Source organism: Anomalospiza imberbis, chromosome 19, assembly GCF_031753505.1.
Source record: "Anomalospiza imberbis isolate Cuckoo-Finch-1a 21T00152 chromosome 19, ASM3175350v1, whole genome shotgun sequence".
Taxonomy (NCBI): domain Eukaryota; kingdom Metazoa; phylum Chordata; class Aves; order Passeriformes; family Viduidae; genus Anomalospiza; species Anomalospiza imberbis.
Window position 1 is genome coordinate 345,915 of NC_089699.1, and position 21,662 is coordinate 367,576.

At 62.0% G+C, this 21,662-nt stretch overlaps 3 protein-coding genes across 4 annotated transcripts; 2 read left to right on the forward strand and 1 right to left on the reverse strand.

Annotated features, from left to right (window-relative positions):
• The first annotated feature begins 912 nt into the window (after positions 1-912).
• PPP1R27 (protein phosphatase 1 regulatory subunit 27) lies at positions 913-2,727 on the forward strand. Of its 2 annotated transcripts, none has more exons than XM_068209830.1 (3): positions 913-1,121; positions 2,048-2,198; positions 2,370-2,727. In XM_068209830.1, exons 1-3 carry the CDS (start codon positions 938-940, stop codon positions 2,506-2,508), a joined length of 474 nt encoding a protein of 157 aa, XP_068065931.1. In that variant the 5' UTR covers positions 913-937; the 3' UTR covers positions 2,509-2,727. The 2 variants fall into 2 exon arrangements, with proteins under 2 accessions (XP_068065931.1, XP_068065932.1); XM_068209831.1 differs by having other exon boundaries at positions 923-1,121; positions 2,385-2,727.
• A 208-nt stretch (positions 2,728-2,935) lies between these two features.
• Positions 2,936-4,904, forward strand: MCRIP1 (MAPK regulated corepressor interacting protein 1). Its single transcript, XM_068209832.1, has 4 exons — positions 2,936-3,119; positions 3,193-3,311; positions 3,407-3,505; positions 3,614-4,904. Exons 1-4 carry the CDS (start codon positions 3,112-3,114, stop codon positions 3,676-3,678), a joined length of 291 nt encoding a protein of 96 aa, XP_068065933.1. The 5' UTR covers positions 2,936-3,111; the 3' UTR covers positions 3,679-4,904.
• A 6,593-nt stretch (positions 4,905-11,497) lies between these two features.
• On the reverse strand, positions 11,498-21,104 carry GCGR (glucagon receptor). Its single transcript, XM_068209833.1, has 14 exons — positions 20,864-21,104; positions 14,971-15,169; positions 14,581-14,677; positions 14,279-14,386; positions 13,955-14,076; positions 13,763-13,869; positions 13,519-13,672; positions 13,210-13,369; positions 13,073-13,133; positions 12,770-12,839; positions 12,534-12,622; positions 12,317-12,455; positions 12,182-12,223; positions 11,498-12,114 (listed from the first exon to the last, which is right to left on the reverse strand). Exons 2-14 carry the CDS (start codon positions 15,037-15,039, stop codon positions 11,818-11,820), a joined length of 1,515 nt encoding a protein of 504 aa, XP_068065934.1. The 5' UTR covers positions 15,040-15,169; positions 20,864-21,104; the 3' UTR covers positions 11,498-11,817.
• Positions 21,105-21,662: the final 558 nt, after the last annotated feature.

The window sequence follows — 21,662 nt, forward strand, 5'->3', positions numbered from 1 at the left end:
AGGCAGAAGCTGTCTGGTGGTGGTGCTGTTCTTCTGCTGTTCCTCTAAGCCTGCTTGCAGTAGCCTGCCCTCAGCAGCAGCTGCTTCCCTGTCTCGAGTAGGACAAGGAACACCAGGGACCAGCAGTGCAGGCTTCTGGTTCTGTGCCTGTCTTGGGATCACTAGCAGCACCTCTGTCCTCACACGGGCACAGGGGACATCTGACACTCCTTGCTGGGCTGTGTGCTGTCACAGTTGTGCTGGGTAGCACAGCTCCTCCTGCTCCTTTCAAGTTGTCCCCTGTAGCTGCAGGAGGGTGACAGCTCTGGATGTGTTTGTGCCCACGGCCCTGGCACACCCACACTGCACTAGCCAGCTGGGACACGAGCGGCCAGTGCCCTGTGTTGCAGGTTGTGCCCGTGCCCCTTCCCCCAGAAGGGCTTGATGTCAGGAAATTGCTGCCAGGCTCCTCTGAAGGGCTACCCATGCAAGAGTAGATTTGACCCCTTGGATGGGGCACATCAACAGGTGGGTGGTAAGATGAGACACCAACTTCTGCCCAAAAGTGGGAGGCTGCGGGCCTGGGCGGTCGATTACGAAGCATCATGGCAAATAGCATGAGCTGCACGTCCCCAAAATAGCCCATGGGAGTCTTTATAACGTGGTGCTCCCAGAGAATCATCAGTCCTGGGCCAAGGGCCTGTAGGTGAGCTGCAAGTGCCAGGGGCCGCCTCCTGCATGTGACTCGGAGTGCAGGAGAGCACGGTGGCTGTCGCTTCCCTGCGGCAAGGGGCCACAGCCACGGGCGGGGGCAAGGCAGGAGCGCGGCACTGCGGGGCCAGCACACGTCTGCAGCTGGAGGGCCCCTGACGGGCAGAGGAGGAGGCAGCGGTGCGGCGAGGGGCTGGGCCGCGTGCGAGCAGCCCCCATGCCGCTGTGCCTGAAGGCTGCCGTCAGCATGAGGGACTATTGCCCCGTGGGGCCACGCTACAGCCGCTACGTGCCACAGCTCCGGGCCTCGCGCACCGTGCGCTTCCCCAACGACGTCGTCTTTCAGGACCACATCAAGCAGGGGGACCTGGAGCAGGTGGGCAGGTTCATACGAGCCAGGAAGGTGACGCTGGACACCATCTACCCTTCTGGTGAGTGCTGCTGGTGGGGAGAGCAGCGGCACAGCTTGGTGGGGCTGTGAGGGACACCGGAGCTGGGCTGAGGGCCACCTTCAGCAGGACTGCAGCAAGCCAGGCCCCTCACTAGCAAGGAGCAGTGCCCAGCAGGGCCCAAGAGCCCCAGGCCGAGGCCCCAAAGTCTGCCCTCAACAGCACAGCCAGCACATGCTGTGGAAAGGGGGAGCTTGGCCTCCGGGTCCCTGTGAGGCACCATCGAGCACCTACCGTGTGGTGGGACCTCAAAGGGCAGCAGGAAATACAGGCTGTGAGCTCTGGGCAGGACCCTGGGGCTCCTGCCTTTTCCCCTGACTGGAGGATCTGCATTTGCTCCTGGCTCTGCCTGTTTCTCACAGGCACTCTCCCTCTTGAACGTCTGACTCTGGGGACTCGGGGAAAGCTTCGTGTTCTGTGCACACAGCCTCTCCAGCAACTGCTTATGGAATGCCTTGAACTGTACAGGCTGATGCAGAGCCCAGATTTGTCCTTTTCTTGTGCTTGGCTTCAGCTTCTGCTCTCACAAGGCCATGGAGACAGAGGCTCAAATGACCCCAGGCTTCTTTCTGTCCATACTGGTTTTTTGTTAGTGATGAGCTTCTGAAACTCAGGCAGAGCACGAGGCCAGGACTCAGAGCAGCTGCTCTAAGGGGCAGTTCCTCCTCCCTCCCTCTGTCCTGCCTAGCTGGGGCAATGGGTGCTGCACCATCCCAGACAGGGTATTTATGATGCAGCAGGGCAACAGGAGCCCACAGCAGCTCCTCTGGCTTTCTCAGTATTTGTTTCTTTCCCCACAATCCTCTCCCTGAGAAGGAGAGTTCCTGCAGCCCTTTCCCGAGCTGCGCACAACTCGTGAATTCAGCATGGAGAGCCCTTGCCCAGGGCTAACACTCGTGTCCCTTCAGGCATGGCAGCCCTCCATGAAGCCGTGCTGACGGGAAACCTGGACTGTGTCAAGCTCCTGGTGAAATACGGCGCTGACATCCACCAGAGAGACGAGAACGGCTGGACGCCCCTGCACATGGCCTGCAGCGACGGCTACGCCGACATAGCCAGGTGAGGGCTGTGAGGACCGACAGCAGCGCGCTGCAGCAGCGGCTGTGCGGCTCCTTCGGGCGCTGCCCGGTGCCGCCTCTGCCCGGTGCCGCCGCTGCCCCGGGGCCGCTCGGGCCGTGCCACTCCCGGCCATGCAGGCTGGGGGCCGGGCTGCCCGGGCCGGCGGCTCAGCTCCGCGTCCTGCAGGTACCTCCTGTCCCTCGGGGCCAGCCTGGAGGCTACCACCGACGACGGGGAGAGACCCTCGGACCTCATCGACCCCCAGTACGAGGACCTGGTGCAGCTCTTCGGAGCCACCGCGCTGCGCTGAGCCGGGCACGGCGAAAAGCGGCCCCGAGGGGCCTCGGGGCCGGGCCGGAGGGCTGCGCCTGCCCGAGGAGCGGGGCTGCGCCTGCCCGAGGACCGGGGCTGCGCCTGCCCGAGGACCGGGGCTGCGCCCGGGCTGGGCCCGGGCAGCGACCGGGCAGCAGCGCTCGGTACTGCGAATCGGGAACCACTTTGTACTTTTCCAATAAAGCATCTCGGTTACTGCCTCCGGTGCCGCCTCCGGTGCCATCTCCGGGGCCTCCTGGGCGGGGCCGGGCCTGTCGGGGGCGGGGCCGGGCCTGTCGGGGGCGGGGCCGGGCCTGTCGAGGGCGGGGCCTGCCGGGCGGGGGCGTGGCCAGCGCGGTGCGCAGAGCCGGCGCGGGGGTGTGACCGCCGCCGGGGAGGGGGTGGGGCTGCGCCTGCGCGCTGCGGGACTTCCGTCTGTGCGGCTGGCGCAGGCGGGAGGGCCCAGGTGAGGGGCGCGCGTTGCCCGGCGACGGGCGGGGGGCGCCGCGCGGCCTACCCCGGCCTCGCGCCTCGCCTTCCTCCCGCAGCCCCGCCGAGCCCCTTCCGGCCCCGCCGAGCCCCGCCGAGCGCCGCTGACAACATGGCCAGGTGAGCCCCGCCCGGCCCCGGGCCCAGCGCGGCCCCGGGCCCGGCTCAGTTCTCCCCCGCGCTCCGCTTGCAGCTCCCCCGTGTCCCGGGTGGTGTACAACGGAAAGCGGAGCGGCGGCCCGCGCTCCCCCGGCGCCGGCAGCGAGATCTTCACGCCGGCCCACGAGGAGAACGTGCGCTTCATCTACGAGGGTGAGCGGGGCGGCGGCCGCTGGGTGGGGGCGCGGGAGACTCGGGGCGGCCTCGGCGAGCGGCCCCTGTCGCTGTCCCTGTCGCTGTCCCGGCAGCCTGGCAGTGCGTGGAGCGCGACCTGCGCAGCCAGATGGGCTCCGAGCGCGGCCTGGTCGAGGAATACGTGGAGAAGATGCCGAACCCCAGCCTGAAAGGTGCGGGGGACGGGGGCACCGCGCCGGCTGTGCCGGCCCGGGGGTTGTGCGCGCCTGGCGGCGGCTGTGCTGCCCCTGCCCTCAGAGTCTCTCCTGTCTCCCTTGCAGCGTTTAAACCCGTCGACCTGGGCGATCTGAAGAGGAGGAACACACAGGATGCTAAGAAGTCCTAAAGCGGGTCCTCCCTGCGGGTCGGCTGCTCTCCTGAACTCCTCAAGCAGATTTAATTTGAGATTTCGTGTTGATTTCCTCCTCTGGTCTGTCCTTCTAAAAGCCTGCGGGAGAGCCAGCCAGCTCTGGGGCTGGCTCTGAAGCTGCCTGAGGTCGAGGATGCTCAGGGCCTCACCGAGACTGCCCAGAGCCTGTTGCAAAGGATTCCAGCCCCCCACTCATAGCTTTCTCTGGCCTCAAACTGCCCTTCCCCACTTCATGCTGAGCAACCCGATCCCCTGTTCTCCTCCTGTCGCTGCCCTCTGTGCTAGGCTGGGCAGGACCGAGGCAGATGCGCTGTTGGGTCGGGCAGCATGGGGTCTCGCTTTCTCCTGTGCACCGAAGCTCCACCGCTGCTGGGGCTGGCCGAGGGCAGGTGGCACAGTCGATTCTGTTCCTGTGCCTCCAGACACGGGCAAGCCCTGTCCAGGCCCGCTGTGCAGCTGAGGGCTGGGAGACCATAGCCAGGCCCCTCCCAGTTCCACTGTGGCAGCAAGTTGCTGCCTGGGCTGCTTGCTGCCAGAGCACGTGGGCCACATCTGAGGCCACATTTTCTACCTGCTTAGATCAGACCTGGTCCCTGTGGTGCTGGAGGGGAAGGTGTTCCTCTCCCTACAGATAGAGAGGTGGAGTGTCAGCACCAGTCCCAGGCTTCTGAGAGGTGCTCAGAGGGAAGCACCTGCAGCCCCACAGGAGACAGTGGCCATGGGAGCAGCCGTGGGGCTGCACAGAGCAAGGCTCAGGAGCTCCTTGCCCTGGCGACGCTGCAGTTTTGTACTAACACCATTTTCCAGATACCCTTGGAAGAGATCCGGCCCCTCAGCTTGCCCTGGGTGGCCACTGGTGGTGGAACCATGGTGGGGCACTTACTTAGGCCACTCGCTCCTGGCACTGCGTGGATGGTTCCTGTGTCCTTGCCTGAGCCAGGGAGAGTGACTGTGTCAACTTGGCCCACCCGAGCTGCTGGGCTGCTCCGTGGGGAGGGGTGGCAGCCCCCTGCCCGCCTGTGCTCCGGGCTGGCGGGGATGGGGCTGCCAGGCCTGCCCAGTACCAGTGGCTGTGGGGAGGGCTGCAGGGACTTGGGGCTGCCAATTCCTTTCCTTTGTTGAGTCCTTGAGTTGTACTGTACCCTTTCCTTTCTGTGGTATGTCACTTGAGGAGTGTTGTAAATAAACGCTGGTGTCCTTTTGGGGCTGCCTTGGTGTGGTGCTGCAGCCTGGCCCAGCTCTGGGGTGTGGACAGGGGGCAGAGAGCAGGGGCTGTGTTTGTTTTTCGCAAAGGGGCCCTGGCCTTGCACTTGCTGGGGCTGTTGATTTCCCTGCGGGCAGGTGCCGTGTGTCGGTGGCACAGTGCCCTTGGGCCCGGGCAGCGCTCCGGGCAGCCAGCATCCCAGGAGCTGTCGCTGCACCCAGGATTTAAATGTTGAGACTATTAATACCCTCATATCCTCTTCCCTCTCCTGCTTTAATGGCATTTAGGCTATACTTAGCATTGCTATAATTTCTGCTTGAGTGCATCCTGACACTTGCCACGACCCTGTTTACCTCCCATCAGCAAAACATTGCTGTTGGTGCTGCTTGGTTCCGGCACAGCAAGATGGGAACTCAGCCCCTATTGCCTCTGGAGCCACCCCAGGCCCCGCATCCCTGCAGCTGCAGGCAGTAGGGGACAGGGAGTGATGGTTGCCACTGTCACAGCCCCTCTCCTTTGACTCCTCTGTTGGGATGGGTCCTGTGCTGTGTTCAGGGAGCCTGGCAGGCTGGGGCTGCCCTGGCTCGAAGCCCTTAGCTGTCCAGAGCCATGTCCTGTGTCCAGGCAGGCTGCTGTTCAGGTGCCATGGAGCCCAGCACTGCCCCCCTGTCTGGGCACCCATCTGGGGCCATCCCAGGTGTGCAGGACCCCCACTTGTCCCTGGGTATGAGGGCCCTGCTGCAGCCCCACCAGCCTCTGCCTTGTTTTCCTCTTCGCTTGGGCACAGTAAAGCCAGAGGCAAAGCAGCTGCTCAAGCTCTAATGAAATGTACAAAAAACATTCTGAAGACTGATGCCAAATTGCAGAGCAAGGATGGTGAGGCAGTAGGGGGAGGTGGTGGGTGTTAGGGGTCTGAGGAGTGAGGCCACAGGCCAGAGAAATCAGGCTGTTTACCTATAAAAATCGACCTCATCAGGGTTTATTTCCCTGTGCCTTGGACACAGTGCTCTTCATTAGATTAAAGGGTGGGAGGAGGAGAGGAACGTGTTTGTCATCAAATTAGGTGGTGGGAAAGAGGCCTGGCAGCAGGCAGAATCGACTTAGGAGACCAATTTGTGGTGCTCAATTCCCTTGATAAAGTGGGAATTTTCCTGCAAGGCGCCGCACCTAGGAGTGCCTGGCTGTGCTGGGGTGGGGGCAGTGCCAGCTGTGCCCGGCTGTGTCAGGAAGGCACAGGCTGGGGACACAGGCCAGGCCACCTGTTTGGGGGTGAGGAACTGCCTCAGCCCCATTCCATGCCTTGGAACGAACTGCACAGCCAGGGACTGGCACCATGGCTGCGCTGTGGTGTCTGCAGAGCCTCTCTGCTTAGGGCAGTGAGGTACTGGCATGGGCTGCCAGGAAAGGCAGTTTCCATCCCTGGAAACACTCAGTGCCAGGCTGGACAGGGCTCTGAACAACATGGTCTGGTGCAGGTGTCCCTGCTCTCTGTGGGGCTGGACCAGGGGACATTGAAAAGTCCCTTCGCACCCAAACCATCCTGCTAGTCTGGCCAGGCTGCTGTCAGCACCTCCATCCCTCTGGATACCAGGAACAAGTGGCTCCCATCAGGCAGCCGAGGGCGGTGCCTGCCTGTGTGTGTACATGTGAGTATGTGTGTGCACGTGGGTGTGTGTGTGCATGTGTGTACATGTGTGGCTGCACACCTGTGTGCGTGTCTGCACATGTGGGTGTGTGTGTGCGGTGTACCTGTGTGTGTGTGTAGTGTACCTGTGTGTGTGTGCAGTGGACCTGTGTATGTGCAGTGTACCTGTGTGTGTGTGTGCGGTGCACCTGTGTGTGTGTGTGGTGTACCTGTGTGTGTGTGCGGTGCACCTGTGTGTGTGTGTGCGGTGCACCTGTGTGTGTGTGTAGTGTACCTGTGTGTGTGTGTGGTGTACCTGTGTGTGTGTGTGCGGTGCACCTGTGTGTGTGTGTGCAGTGTACCTGTGTGTGTGTGTAGTGTACCTGTGTGTGTGTGTAGTGTACCTGTGTGTGTGTACAGTGTACCTCTGTGTGTGTGTGGTGCACCTGTGTGTGTGTGTGCGGTGCACCTGTGTGTGTGTGTAGTGTACCTGTGTGTGTGTACAGTGTACCTGTGTGTGTGGTGTACCTGTGTGTGTGTGCGGTGTACCTGTGTGTGTGTGTGTGTGTACAGTGTACCTGTGTGTGTGGTGTACCTGTGTGTATGTGCGGTGTACCTGTGTGTGTGTGTGCGGTGTACCTGTGTGTGTGTGTAGTGTACCTGTGTGTGTGTGCAGTGGACCTGTGTATGTGCGGTGTACCTGTGTGTGTGTGTGCGGTGCACCTGTGTGTGTGTGTAGTGTACCTGTGTGTGTGTGTACAGTGTACCTGTGTGTGTGTGTGTGGTGTACCTGTGTGTGTATGTGCAGTGTACCTGTGTGTGTGTGTGTAGTGTACCTGTGTGTGTGTGTACAGTGTACCTGTGTGTGTGTGTGTGGTGTACCTGTGTGTGTGTGTGCGGTGTACCTGTGTGTGTGTGCATTGTACCTGTGTGTGTGTGTGTGGTGTAACTGTGTGTGTGTGTAATGTACCTGTGTGTGTGTGTGCAGTGTACCTGTGTGTGTATGTGCGGTGTGCCTGTGTGTGTGTGTAGTGCACCTGTGTGTGTGTGTGGTGTACCTGTGTGTGTGTGTGGTGTACCTGTGTGTGTGTGGTGTGCCTGTGTGTGTGTTTGTTGTGGTGTACCTGTGTGTATGTGCGGTGTACCTGTGTGTGTGTGTGTGTGTGGTGTACCTGTGTATGTGTGGTGTGCCTGTGTGTGTGTGTGTGTGGTGTACCTGTGTGTGTGTGTACAGTGTACCTGTGTGTGTGTGTGCGGTGTACCTGTGTGTGTGTGTGGTGTACCTGTGTGTGTGTGTAGTGTACCTGTGTGTGTGTGTGCAGTGTACCTGTGTGTTTATGTGTGGTGTGCCTGTGTGTGTGTGTGCGGTGTACCTGTGTGTGTGTGCAGTGTACCTGTGTGTTTATGTGTGGTGTGCCTGTGTGTGTGTGTGCGGTGTACCTGTGTGTGTGTGCATTGTACCTGTGTGTGTGTGCGGTGTACCTGTGTGTATGTGCAGTGTACCTGTGTGTGTGTGTGCGGTGCACCTGTGTGTGTGTGTGCGGTGTACCTGTGTGTGTGCTGTGTACCTGTGTGTGTGTGTGGTGTACCTGTGTGTGTGTGGTGTACCTGTGTGTGTATGTGCGGTGTACCTGGGTGTGTGTGTGTGGTGTACCTGTGTGTATGTGCAGTGTACCTGTGTGTATGTGCAGTGTACCTGTGTGTGTATGTGCGGTGTACCTGTGTGTGTATGTGCGGTGTACCTGTGTGTGTGTGTGGTGTACCTGTGTGTGTGTAGTGTACCTGTGTGTGTATGTGCGGTGTACCTGTGTGTGTGTGTGTGGTGTACCTCTGTGTGTGTGTAGTGTACCTGTGTGTATGTGCAGTGTACCTGTGTGTATGTGCGGTGTACCTGTGTGTGTGTGTGTGGTGTACCTGTGTTTATGTGTGGTGTGCCTGTGTGTGTGTGTGTGGTGTACCTGTGTGTATGTGCTGTGTACCTGTGTGTGTGTGTGGTGTACCTGTGTGTGTGTACAGTGTACCTGTGTGTGTGTGTGCGGTGTACCTGTGTGTGTGTGTGTGGTGTACCTGTGTTTATGTGTGGTGTGCCTGTGTGTATGTGCTGTGTACCTGTGTGTGTATGTGCTGTGTACCAGTGTGTGTGTGCGGTGTACCTGTGTGTGTGTGTGCGGTGCACCTGTGTGTGTGTGTGTGGTGTACCTGTGTGTGTGTGTGGTGTACCTGTGTGTGTGTGTGCGGTGTACCTGTGTGTGTGTGTGGTGTACCTGTGTGTGTGCGGTGTACCTGTGTGTGTGTGTGGTGTACCTGTGTGTGTGTGTGCGGTGTACCTGGGTGTGTGTGTGTGGTGTACCTGTGTGTATGTGCAGTGTACCTGTGTGTATGTGTAGTGTACCTGTGTATGTGTGCGGTGTACCTGTGTGTGTGTGTGTGGTGTACCTGTGTGTGTGTGTGGTGTACCTGTGTGTGTGTGTGTGGTGTACCTGTGTGTATGTGCGGTGTACCTGTGTGTGTGTGTGGTGTACCTGTGTGTGTGTGTGTGGTGTACCTGTGTGTGTGTGTAGTGTACCTGTGTGTATGTGCAGTGTACCTGTGTGTATGTGCGGTATACCTGTGTGTGTGTGTGGTGTACCTGTGTTTATGTGTTGTGTGTCTGTGTGTGTGTGTGTGGTGTACCTGTGTGTTTGGTGCACGTGTGCACACCCGTGTGCAGGCTGTGCTGACTGAGCTGTTCCTCAGGGCAGGTGTGCCCCTGTGTGTGGCAGATGGGCAGTGGTGACAGCACTGCTGGCAGTGCCAGGCTGAGGCAGGCAGGGGTGCCGTTCCCACAGCTCTGCAGCGATGGGAAAGGACAGTGCTGCAGTCCTGCAAGAGCTGTGTCCTTGGGCCAGGGCCAGCCCCCCTATCAGGGGGGCCCCGGGAGTGGTGTTGCCTCCGACCCAGCCGTCCTGGGGGGGCTGTAGTTACCGTGGTTATTGGGGAGCTGCTGGCCAGAGCATGTGGTTCTGTGGGAGCTGGAGGTGACCAGGGCACAGGGCTGTGGATTCAGCCCTGCAGCAAGGCAGTGCCCAGCTTTGGGACACACCTGGCTGGCACAGGTGCTGTGGGATATGCCCTGGTGCAGGCAGACCTCATGCACTTGCACAGGGCTCCTGGGCTCTGGCAGACACCATCCCTCCTTGGGGCTGTTGGGGGTTTGTGGGACATGGGGCAACTCTGGGGGTGCCCCTCAGCGCCAGGGGACACAGGACATTTGCACAGCACACCCATGGGCTGGGGCTCGCTTGAGGTCCCTGAAGGGTCCCCATCTCTGTGTGGCACACATAGGGCCACCCTTGCTGGGCAAGGTCTGGGGGCCAGCCTGGCCCCAGCAGCATTGGGGGTCCACAGCAGGGTGTTGCCACAGCAATGCTGGAGCAACAGGCGCAGGGCACAGCCCCGTGCTATGACCATATTTACCTTCCCAGAAACTGCTTGGTGCTCCAGCAATTTGCCTCAATTAGGCTCGTTACCGCGTCAGGAAGGCCGCAGTGACGGCAGCGGCTTGTAGGGCCGTTGGCTCCGCGGGGGCTGCCTGGGCCACGCTGGCACCATGGCTGTGAGCGGGGTAATCCCTGTCCCTCTCTCTATTCCTGTCCCCATCCTTGCACCTCGGTGCCCGGGCAGACCCCCAGCACTGTGCTCCCCTCCCCTTGCCTGTTCTGCCACAGTCCCTGTGTCCTCACAGCCCCACGGTGCTGCTGCCACTGCCCCACAGCCCCGAGCCCGCAGCCCAGACCCTCTGTCCCCTGTCTCTGCTGCTCCATCCCCGCTGCCAGCGCTGCTCTGGCTCTGAGGTGCCGGGTCCTGCTCAGCCAGGGCAGACAGCAAGTTGTCGAGTAAACAGAGGAAAATTACTGTGTGCTGGGCTGGGCTCTGCTGCCGGAGCCAAGCTCTGCGTGGCCTGGGCCATCGCTTCTTTGGCCGTGCCACGCCAGCCCCGCCGATGCCTCGCTGTGGTCGGGGACCCTGCAGACAGCGCGGCTCCTGACGGCTGCCGTGGGTGTCGGGGCCGTGGCCGTGCGGGGCGGGCGGTGCCGCCACCGGGTGGGATTTACCGAGGGGGCGGCCGCCTGCCCGGGGTTACTGCGTGGGACTGCTGGGGCGCAGCTCCAGCTCTCAGCCCCTGCTCAGCGCGTCCCCTGTGCCGGGCTGTGCACGGGACTTGGACAACCGCGGACCGTCACCCGCTCGGGGCCAGGGATGGGTGATGGGCAGTGCCCATGGCCAGGTCCGTGGGCGGTGGGGGTCACGGCAGGGCGGCTGTCCGTCCCGCCGCCACCCCTCGGTCAGGGTGAACCCAGCCGGGGAGCAGCACCGGAATAATCCCCACACACCAGGCGATTGTGGTGCCCAAAGCTGCGGCATCCGGGCTTAGCGCTCATGTGCGCAGCACAAGCCTCTTAGGCCACGGCTGGGAGCCCGCCGCAGGCAGCCCGGCCTGTCGGCACAGGGGTACTGCAGCCCCACACCCCACTGCTGCTCTCGGAGTTAGCGCTGCCGGCGGCTGATGCCCGGCCACGGCCTGGGCCAGCTACCGGGAGAGCGGGGTGCCGCGGGCAGAGCCAAATGATTTAATTAAGGGCTCCTGGCAGCGAGAGGGCAGAGCCGATTAGCGGCCAAAGGAAAGCGCGTGCTGGGGGAGCTGGAGCCCCGGCCGGCAGCGCTGCAGCGGCTGCTGCTGCATGTCTGCCCCCCTCACCTGTGCAGCACCGTGGAGCACGCAGCAGGGCTGCTGGGCTGGGGGTCAGGCAGTGGGGCAGGCAGTGGGGCTGTCTTCTGGAGCAGCCCATCCCTGCCAGGTGACTCAGCTCCCCATCCATGGCTGTGGCTTGGGAGCATCCGTGGGGTGCTTGGGAGCATAGTCCACACATGTCCTATGTCCCCAGTGTCCCCATTCCCCACAGCCCACAGTAAGGCACACACGGAGCTGGCCCTGCAGCCCGGCACGGACCCACATCTATTTACAGATATGACAGATAAATTACAGCACTGTGCACAGGGACTCGAAGGTGCACAAGGGAAGCACCACAGGACAAACTCCTACCCCTACAGATCCCCCTGGCCCCACAGTTCCCCCTTCCAGGGGTCCAGGTCCCACTTGCCTGCCTCACTGTGTCCACTGTCCATGTGCCCAGGCAGCAGCCTCACCAGGGCGGCAGGTCCCAGTGCCCGCCTGCACCTGGGGAGGACGGGGCAGGCAGGGCGGCAACCCAGCGGCTCAGCACAGCCGTCCCACCTGGCTGCGGGCTCAGAAGTGGCTCTCGGCCGTGGTCTCAGGAAACTCGTAGCAGTGGTGGTGATGGCCCCCCAGGGCGAGGTGCTCGGCAGTGCTGCGCCCACTCCTCTCCAGGCGCTGGGAGCTGGGCTGCGGGGCCAGGCTGCGCCCCAGCCCGTTGGTGCAGCCACTCACCAGCTGGTGCTTCTCGTAGGTGCTGCCGGCGCCGTTGCGGGCACTGGGTGCATGGCTGTAGGTGTGCTTGTACTCCTCAGCTAGGTCCTTCCCCAGCTTCCAGCGCTGCCACCGCTTCAGCAGCTCTGCCTGCACCTGTGGGCAGCAGCTGTCAGTGTGAGCCCGTGGCCCCTGCTGCCCGTGCCCCCGCTGTCCTGCTCACCTCCTTGTTGACGAAGCAGTAGAGAATGGCCACCAGCAAACCCTGGGAAGAGGGAGGAGAGGCATGAAGTGCATAATCAGACCTCAGTCTAGTCCCTCCTGAGTCTGAGTCTCCCCATGGAGGGCTGGTGCTCACCTGGAAGGAACTCAGGAAGAGGTCGAAGAAGAGCTTGACGTAGCGCAGTGTGCCCTGGGCGTGCTCGTCTGTGATGAAGGCGAAGACCACCTCGTGGATGCCCAGCAGCGGGATGAGCGTCAGTGTGGACTTGGCCAGCCTGTGGGATGGGGGTCACTGGCTGGACACGCAGCCGTGTGGCCGTGGGAACACAGGGTGAGCCATGCCCAGCACCCACCTGAACTTGTAGTCAGTGTAGCGCATCTGGTGTGCACGGAGCTTAGAAACAAGGATCTGAATGATGCGGATGAAGATGAAGAAGTTGATCTGCAATGGAATGGAGTGAGCCATCAGGGGCACAGGCAGAGCCAGAGGCAGGTGCAGACAGGACACCTCTGTTCCTCTGCCCTTGGCAGCCCCTTCCACAGCCATCTTGGGGCCTGTGAGAGAGTCTGGGGGCTGCAGTGGGCTCACCAGGATTGCCAGGAACACGGGGAAGCGAAGGATCCACCAGAAGCCCATGTTGTTGTTTGTGGACCAGCACCTGCAGAATGGAGGGATGGGGACTGCCAGGAAGCCCCTTGACCAGGCAGCTGCTGGAGACTGGCATGGCATTGGCAGCCTGAATCAAGCAAGCACTAAAGCCCAGAGCCCTGCTCCTTGCCATGGGCAATGGTGTGGAGTGACTGCAGAGCCATCACAACGCCCCTACAGTCCCACATGCACCTACCTGTGCCCTGTGCCCCTCTCCAGCCAGCAGCTGGAGCTGGTACTCACTGTATATTTTCGTAGAGGAACTTCACAATGACCCAGGGAATGAGGAACAGCATGGGTGCCCCTGAGGGGAGGTGAGCAGAGGACAGGTGAGGCACAGGAGGGCACAGGGTCAGGGGGCCCGGCCCACCCACACTCACCCCAGCCGATGCACAGGTAGAGGGTGAAGTAGCTCCTCTCGGAGAAGACAGCCACCACCAGCAGGTTATGCAGGTAGATGCCTTCCACCAGCAGCCAGCAGTAGTTGGCCACGATGCCGTACTGCATGAAGACCGTGGCTGCACGGCAGCCTGCGGCTGCCTGTGGGCAGGGGTCAGGGCTGCAGCACTGCCTGTGTGTGTGTGCCTGTGCCCCCAGCCCCAGCAGTGCCCCCAGACCAACCAGCCCCCAACCCCACCAGCACTGCCTGTCCCTGTCCCTGTCCCTGTCCCTGCCAGTGCCACACTGACCTCATCACTCAACCAGACTTGCACGTTGTAGCCGTCGATCTTGTCACTGTAGTGGGTCTTGAGCAGGGCATCGATGACCAGCACTGAGACACCCTTCAGGATGAAGGAGGCGAAGAGGTTCATGTGGATGTAGTTCCTCATGCAGTGCAGCTTGCTGCGGATTTGGGGGCCATTGTCAATGCCAGTGCATGGACTCCTGGCCTCCTCCTGCCCACCCTGTGGACAGCCATGCCCAAACTCCCACCTGAAGCCCAGCAGCAGGGCCAGGGCAAGCAGCAGAGCACACAGGGACACAGAGTAGCCCACAGTGTACATCACCTTGAAGCTGCCATAGGTCTTGGCAAATTTTTCCTGGAAGAGGAGGGAGCAAGTGAGGGCAGGGGCAGATCAAGGGCAGGCAGGGACCCCCACACTCCTGCTACCCAGGTCTGCCCACCTGCGCCTTTAGGTCCTCGTCATCCTGCTCACACTGTGTGGCATCACGCAGGGACTGTCCCCGTGGCCCTGTCACCCACTGCCCGTCTGGCCCACAGGTCTTGAAGACGTGTTTGTGCTTCACTGTGACGGGAAGGGATGGTGAGGTGCCAGCCCCAGCGCCCTCGTGGGCAGAGTGCACTGGCCCAGGTGTGACCACCTGCAGCAGCACACGCACACAGTGCACAGGTGTCCCCAGCACAGCTGCACGTGTGTGAACACACTGCACAGGTGCACACATGTGTGAACATGCTGCACAGGTGCACACGCGCCTCCCCGCTGTTACCTTTCTGGTACCAGGGCAGGAACCAGGGGCAGGGCACACTGGCTGTGCTGTTGGGCATCGTGTCGGGCCAGCACGAGAACTTGTCGAAGGTGCGGTTACAGACCAGCTCTGCAGAAGGACAGGAGCTGCTGGCGCTTTGGCCTCACCCTCTCTCTGGGGGCCAGGACCTCCACTGCCCCCTCTGCTCTGTTCCCCATTCTGCTGGGACGCTGTGTTGGCTCCTCTGCCCCATCCCCATCTCAATAGGACCCTGTCCCCACCCCATGCCACCAGAACCCCGTGGGACCCCCGCGGGCACTGACCTGTGGGTGCAGGCAGGCGGCTCATGTTGCGCTGGCACTCCTCGCTGTACTCCTTCCATCTCTCGACGACATTATCCGTGATCTGGGCACAGGGACCCTGCGGGCACCAGGGACCATCACCCGTCACAGTGTCCTGCTCGCAGGGGCCACCGTGCTGTGCCAGGCAGTGACCCCAGCCTGGGGACAGCCACAGGCCAGTGCAGGCGAACATGCCATGCCATTCTGTGCCATGCCACGCTATGTCTTGTGGATGGCAGAGGAGGCACAAAGTGGCATCAGATGCTGTACCAATGCCATGGTGAGGGGATGCAGTGGGTTGGTGGCAGTCCTGCGTGGGTAGCGGGCTGAGCATGGAGCAGAGCACCCTCATGTGTGACAGCTCATCCTTACCTGGCAGCAGAGCAGCAGCACCAGGAGGGTGTGGAGACGTGGCTGGGACATCCCTCCTCTGGACCACATGCATGGGACACAGCGCAGGGCACACGGCTTCCTACTGGCCCTCAGCAGCTTCTCCACCCTGGTGGTGACGGCCCTGGCATGTGGGCAGCCCTGTGCAAGATGCCTGGTCACAGGGACTCCTGGGACACAGCTGGGGGACATGGGGCTAGGGCAGGTGGGGCTTGAGGTGGCCACTCTGGCACAGAGCCAGCCACAGTCATGGTGCCTCACTCCTGTCCCCATCCTCACCCAACCCGGCTTGGTGTTCACATGCAGCTATTTGTTCAGTCTTTTTTGCACCAAGTGTCTGTATTATCCTCCCCAGGAAGGCACTGGGACAGTGACCATGCAGGTTTTCTGCCTGCTGAGCCAGTTTAGGCCCCTGTGTGGCTGGAGTGCTGTGGCAGTGCTGCCTCCAGACCTCCACAGAAAACCTGTGCTGGTGCCACCCCACACTGCTGCTGGGACCCCGCTGTGCATCGTGGCTAAGTCCTGAGAATGCAGACCCCCATGGTAGAAGGAACCCCTCCTCACACCTGAGCACACTCTCAGGCAGAGAGGCTGGCTCCTGGGCTCTCCCTGTCTCCATGGACTCTCGTGCCTGGGCCACTAACACCCAGCCATGGTCTGGCAGCAGCACCCACTGTGGATGGCAGTGGCCAGGGAGCCACGGAAAGCACAGGGCCAGCAGGGATGGGGACACTGGCCATTAACCCACAAGGATCCTGGCTTGTGGGGCTGCTGTAGCTCTAGGACAGGCACAGCTGGGCTGTGCCCCTGTGGGTCCATCACCCCCAGCTCCAGCAGTGACGTGGGGCCTTGCCTGACATGGTGTCCGGGTGCTCCGCAGACCGTGGCTCACGAGGTGCCATAATTCCCTCCATCCCCCTAAGCCGGTTATGGGGCTCCTGAGCAGGATTTCGGCTCTTCCCACAAGGCCCCATTATGGCAGCAGCCCCATGGCACAGCCCAGCTGGGGGGGATGGGATGGACAGCAGTGCCAGTGCCACCACAGGCACTGCAGCATCACCCCCAGCCCCTGGGCTCTCCCTGGGCACCAGCCAGAGCGTTGTGCTCCCCGACCAGTTTTGCTCCCAGGGCTCGCTGCTCTGCCTGTGCCTATTTTTATCCCTGGGAAAGTCGTGTTTCCGCCATCCGTGCAGACCCACTTGCCATGTCGCAAGTGGCTGCCGGAGCAGCTCATTAATCAGTGCGTGGGGCTCCAGAGGCAGCTCGGGGAGCAGGACCTGCCATGGCCTTATTTAGCCAGTCCCAGGACAGAGGGAACTGTCTCCTGGGACAGTTCTCACTGGGTGGGCTCTGTGAATAGGAACCCTTCTTGGGTGCCCCACTAGCCACCTCACCATTCCAGAATTCCTGTTTTTATCATCACCCAGCCCCACCCCAGCAACACTGTTGCCCAACCAGTATCCCTGTCCTAGTCCCTCTCCCATCCCACCTCAGGATCCCTGTCTCTTTCCTCCCACACCCCCATGCCAGCATCCCTGTCCTTGTTCCCCCGCTAGCCCAATCCCACCATCCCTGTGCCCCCTCCATCATCCCTACCTGTCCCATGCTGCTGCCACCTATGTCCCAGTCCCACGGGAAGATGCCAGTGCCAGTCCCTGGCCAAGCATCCATCCCTGCCCTGGTTGGGAATGCTCCTCCAGGTCCATGGGTCACAGTGACTTGCTGTCAACCCCTCTGTGCAGCCGGGGAGCAACTTTGGGGCAGAGGTGTCGCTATTTTTAGTTGCTGCAGTGGGATTTAGCAGCAGGGAGGCCTCTGCCCTGGACTCCCCCCATCTGGCAGCCATTCCCCAGCCCTGGCCCCACCGTGGCCAAGCCGGGCAGACTGCACTGGGTGAGGGGTCCTGGCACGGGGGCCAGTCATGCTCCTAGCCCCGGCATGGGTCTTTCCCCTCACCCTGCCCAGGCCCTTTGCCCCAGCTGCCTGTGGCGCTGCACAACCGTGGCACCACGCCAGATCCCCGCTGCCCACAGGACGAGGGGTCCCTGCAGACAGGGGGCTGTTTCCAGCAGAGATGTGGGAGTGCAGAAGTAGCTGTGAACCAGCTCTCCCTGGTCTGGTGCCAGTGGGCAATGGCAGAGAGGGAGCAGCGGCTCTGTGTGGTGGAACAGCAAGGTCTGGGGTGGCCGGGACCACTGGCAGCACAAGCACCTCCCTGGAGCTGGCACTGCCCAGCAGCAGTGCCTGCGGTGCCCTGGGTAGTGGCTCTGCCAGCTGGGCGTGCTGCGGCCCCTCTCAGCTGTGCCCTGGGTGCCACAGGCAGCACTGCACAAGGGACTTGGCCCCACATCCTCACCACCTCCTTTCACTCTGCTGTGCCCAGCTGGCTCTCCGTGCCACATTCCCTTCCCTGGCACCTCATCCCCAGCTGGGGCCAGGCTTTGGGGGATCCCCCACCACACCAAGCCGGTGTCCAGGGGACTTTTGCCTCACACTGGTGTTGGACAGCGGGGTGTGTTCCTGTGTCACGGTTCTGTGGCTGCTGACCTTCATGGAGCCCAGGCTGCAAACACCCAGTAAAACTCCATTTGGAGCCATAGCTGTGAGGAAGAGATCTTGTGCCAGGGGAGCAGGAACAAGGAGACAACACTGGGATGGCTACGTGCAACACCACTGCTGGTAGCCGCAGTGCTGGAGGCCAAAGGGATCAAACACAGGCACCATCATCTGCTCTCAGAGTGTGGCTGTCACCAGCATCTGCATTTGCCTTTCCCAAGCCAGCAGTGCCAACCCCTGCAGCCACAGAGGCAAAGCAAGGACCCCCATTCCCCTTGACTGGTGCCCCTGTGGCCCCCAGCTGACCTGCAGCTCATGGCAACTGCCACTGGCCCCAGGGTGGTCAGGAGGCAGGGGCCAGCCCGGGCAGGGTCCAGGGCAAATTGAGGGCCTGGGTTCACTGCTGCCATGGCATTGCACCAAGACAGAGGGCATGGATGGGAAAAGGCTTGTGTTGGGATTTTGCTCCCCACTGGTGGGTGTGCAACCTCCATGCTACCCTGCAGCAGCTCTGTACCAGCATGGACCCCCACTGGTGGCTGAGTGTCCAGCCCTGCCTAGGAAGAGACTCTTCATCCCATCATGGTCAGTTTCCCCTGAGGATTTTGCCACCCCAGCCTCTCTGGCTTTGCTGCCATTGCACGTGTGAGAGAATAAGCTCCACATCTGGGATCACTGCGGCCGATATCATGTGGATCAGTGGCTTGGTAAAGTCTCCATAGGACACTCATGGGCATCTGCAACGTGACCTGGGAGCACCTTGGCACAGCCACAGCCCCGCACAAGTGCAGTGAGGTTGGTGCAGCCCCCAGAGCCTGGTCCCACAGGACTCTTGCCTCCCTGGTGGGGTGGGGACTTGGCCTCCTGTGAGCACAGCCCCACACCCAGCACAGCCCCGTTGGCTCCGAGGCAGCTGTGGGGGCTGTGCGGCCTCTGGACACAGGGATTAGCCCCCCGTGTGCTAATGCGGCGCTTTCCACGGCTGGCTTGGCTTGGAGCTTGGAGCTACATGCCAGCACGGCAGGGGCTTTGGCACTTGGCAGGGGAGGGGATGGTGCTGGGCCAGAGCTGATGCAATGCCAGTGCCAGCCTGGCCCTGCAGATGCTGCTCCACTTTCCATCCAGGACCACGGCAAGCAGGGCAAGGCTAGGGGAGATGGCCATGGCAGGGAGGCCCAGGAGGTCTGTCCTGCACAGTCCCTGCCCTGTGTCTGTGCCGGAAGCTCGGGGATGTTTCCTACTCCCCTTCTCCATTCTTTCTTTGAGAACTAAGTACGAGGAACTTTGGCAGCAAAGGAGCAGCGGAGCAGCCCAGAACAGTCCTTGTGCTGCAAGGTGGTGACTTGTTTGCACAGAGCTACATGATTGTGGAAGCCCTGAGCAGCGGCACATGGAGAGACCCAACGTCACCAGGCACTGGTGATGTTGGATTCTGTGTCCAAGAAAACCCAAACCAGCCCTGACAGTGTTTTTATCAACAGGAGCACAGGATGCAAAGAGGACAAGTGTTCTTTGCATCATCTCCACTACTGCCCCATCACCACAAGGCATGATCAGGGGGCACCTGCACAACTGCCCTCTACCAAAGAGGGACCACGATACAGCCTGGCAGCAGCCAAATTACCTTGCTGCCCAGTTGGCTCTGGCATGGGGATGCTGAGCTACACAGCACCTCATCCCTGGCTCAAGGAAAGGGGTGGTTTTGTTCATCATGTTGCATGAAAACCTGTGAAACACAGAAGGAAGGCACAAGAGGCACAGTGTGACACGTGTGGTTAGCGTGTCACAGGGGAGGCACAGGGCTGGGAAGAGCCTAGGAAAAGGTCAGTGCAGACAGGCTAGTGCGCACACTCCCCTGCACTGGGAGCTCCACACCTGCCTACCCGAGCAGCAGATCTGCAGCCCCAGGTACAGCCAGGCAGCAGCCCCAGCAAGGCAGGGGGTGCTGGGGGGCCTCATGTGCCCACTGGCACCACAAGCATGTGCACTCGACCCCAATGCTGGGGTAGATAAACAAGGACATGGGCATACAGGACAAAACAGGATGCACTGGTGGAGCACAGGGGGATGGAGCAGAGCAGTCATCCCATCTCCCCCGTGTCCGGCTTCCCCTGCCCCTGTCCCTGCCTGGCACAGTGAGGTGCATGGAGATGCTGTGCTCAGTGGCTGGTTTTAGCCCTGTGCTGCTGATCAGGGTTTGTGGTCACATTTTTTCATTAACTATTTTTAATCCACATTTTGCCTATTCTCTGTTCAGCCTTTTCTCTTTTCCCCTCTCTAGGCAACAGAACATAAAAAAAAAAAAAAATGCACCGCAGTGTGCAGAAAGGAGCAGGATTGGTGGGAAGCCACAGGAGATGGCAGCTGGGGCAGCACTAACATGCTGACGAGGGGTCCTGCAGGCCCTAAATTTTCCTGCTGATACACAGACAAAATCACAGGGGCAATCACTGAATTTGGTGTGGGTCAGGACACCCGCGGCAGGCGCTGCATGGGGCAGGGCGCTGTGCCGTGGGATGCACGGCAAGGGCTCAGCAGAGCTGATGCTCCGTCCTCAGGCCATTCTGTGCGAGGGGAGCAGGCTGACCCCGCGGTCCCTGCTTCCCTCACCACCCCGAGGGAAGTGCAGTGCCGGGCAGAGGGGACCTGCAGCAGCTTTGGAGATGCACTTGCAACCAGGAGGACGGCAAGGTCACATACCCGACATGTCCTGGTTAAACAAAGCCATTTACCAACACCGTGTTGACACAGCAGAGCTCGGGACAGAGTCACAAAGGGCACTTGCACCAGGCCCCCGTAATACCCGGAGAGCTTGGGGAGAGCTGGGAACTGGCAAAGTGTCCTCTGCTCCGGCCTCTCGGCAGGAGACCTATGGGCACTGCTGTGCCCACAGCAGGGAGACCACGCGCGTTCCACCCCGACTAAGGGCTGCTCCGGGAATTACTCCCAAAGCGACGGAGTTCAGCTGGAATCGCTGGCCGGGGCTCACAGCAGCCAGGGCAGAGCCCAGGGGTGCTGTTAGTCTGACGGCAGCGCCCCTGCCCAGGGATGCCACCGGCAGCGGGGCGGACGGGAAGCGGGCACAGCCCTGCGGGAAACCCAGACCAGAACACCCAGGGGCTCATTTTCCCCGAGACCGGCGCCCAGCATCAGGGCGGCTCTGGGAGCTGCTGCTCTGGGGTCCCGGGGCTCAATTCGTGGCCCCGGGGTTGCGCAGTCGTCACCCGAATCCACATCCCCGCGACGGGACACGCGACATCCCGAGCTCCGAGACCGCGGCTCTGGGCGCTCCCTGCCCTCCTCCCTCCCTTCCCCGTACCTGTCGGGGCTGGGCTCGCGGCGGCTCCTGAACTCATCTCGGGACCGGCGGGGACCGGGTCCGGCGCGCTCGGCGAAAACTTTAGCGGAGCCGCGACGGCAGCGGCTGTGGCGACTCAGGGGGAGGGACCGGCTCGGGGGGAGGGACCGCGGGCACGGAGCCGCGTCCCGCCGCCCCGCTCCTCCCGCCGGCACGAGGGGGGCACAGCCCGGTGCCCCAGCCCCGCCCGAGTGCTTGGCGCTGCCCCCCGCATCATCGGCGGTCGCTCCCGGGAGCTTGTCCCGCCGCCGCTTGTCTCTGCCCCACCCCACTCCCGGGCACCGGTTCGGCTCGGCGACGGGGACGGGCGGAGCGGCGGGGGCAGCTAGACCGCGCCAGCCGCGGGGGAGCGGGCCGGGGGTCGGTTTCCCCGGTCCCAGCGCGCCGCCGTGCCCCGAGCTGGCGGCACCGCCGCGGGAGCAAGGGCTGCTCGGACCCTCGGGGACCCGGGCGGATCTCGGCCGCGCCGCCGCCGGCCGCCTCAACACCCGCGCTCCGGCCGCCGCCGGCGGTGACGGGTCAGCGCTTGCCGCCGCTGTCCCGCTGCAGGTAAACACAGCCCAGAAACAGCGACGCACCAGGACCGGCTGGCTGGGGCTGCAGAGGGAGCCCCCGGCCTGCGGGGTGCCCTGTCCCGGCCTCCCGGCACGAACATTTTCCTTGGGCCGTGGCAGCACGGATACAGCCAGCGCGTACCCCGGTGGCGCACTCAGCCCAGCCCCGGATCCCCCAGAGCTGCCTCCCTCGGGCTCCCACTCTA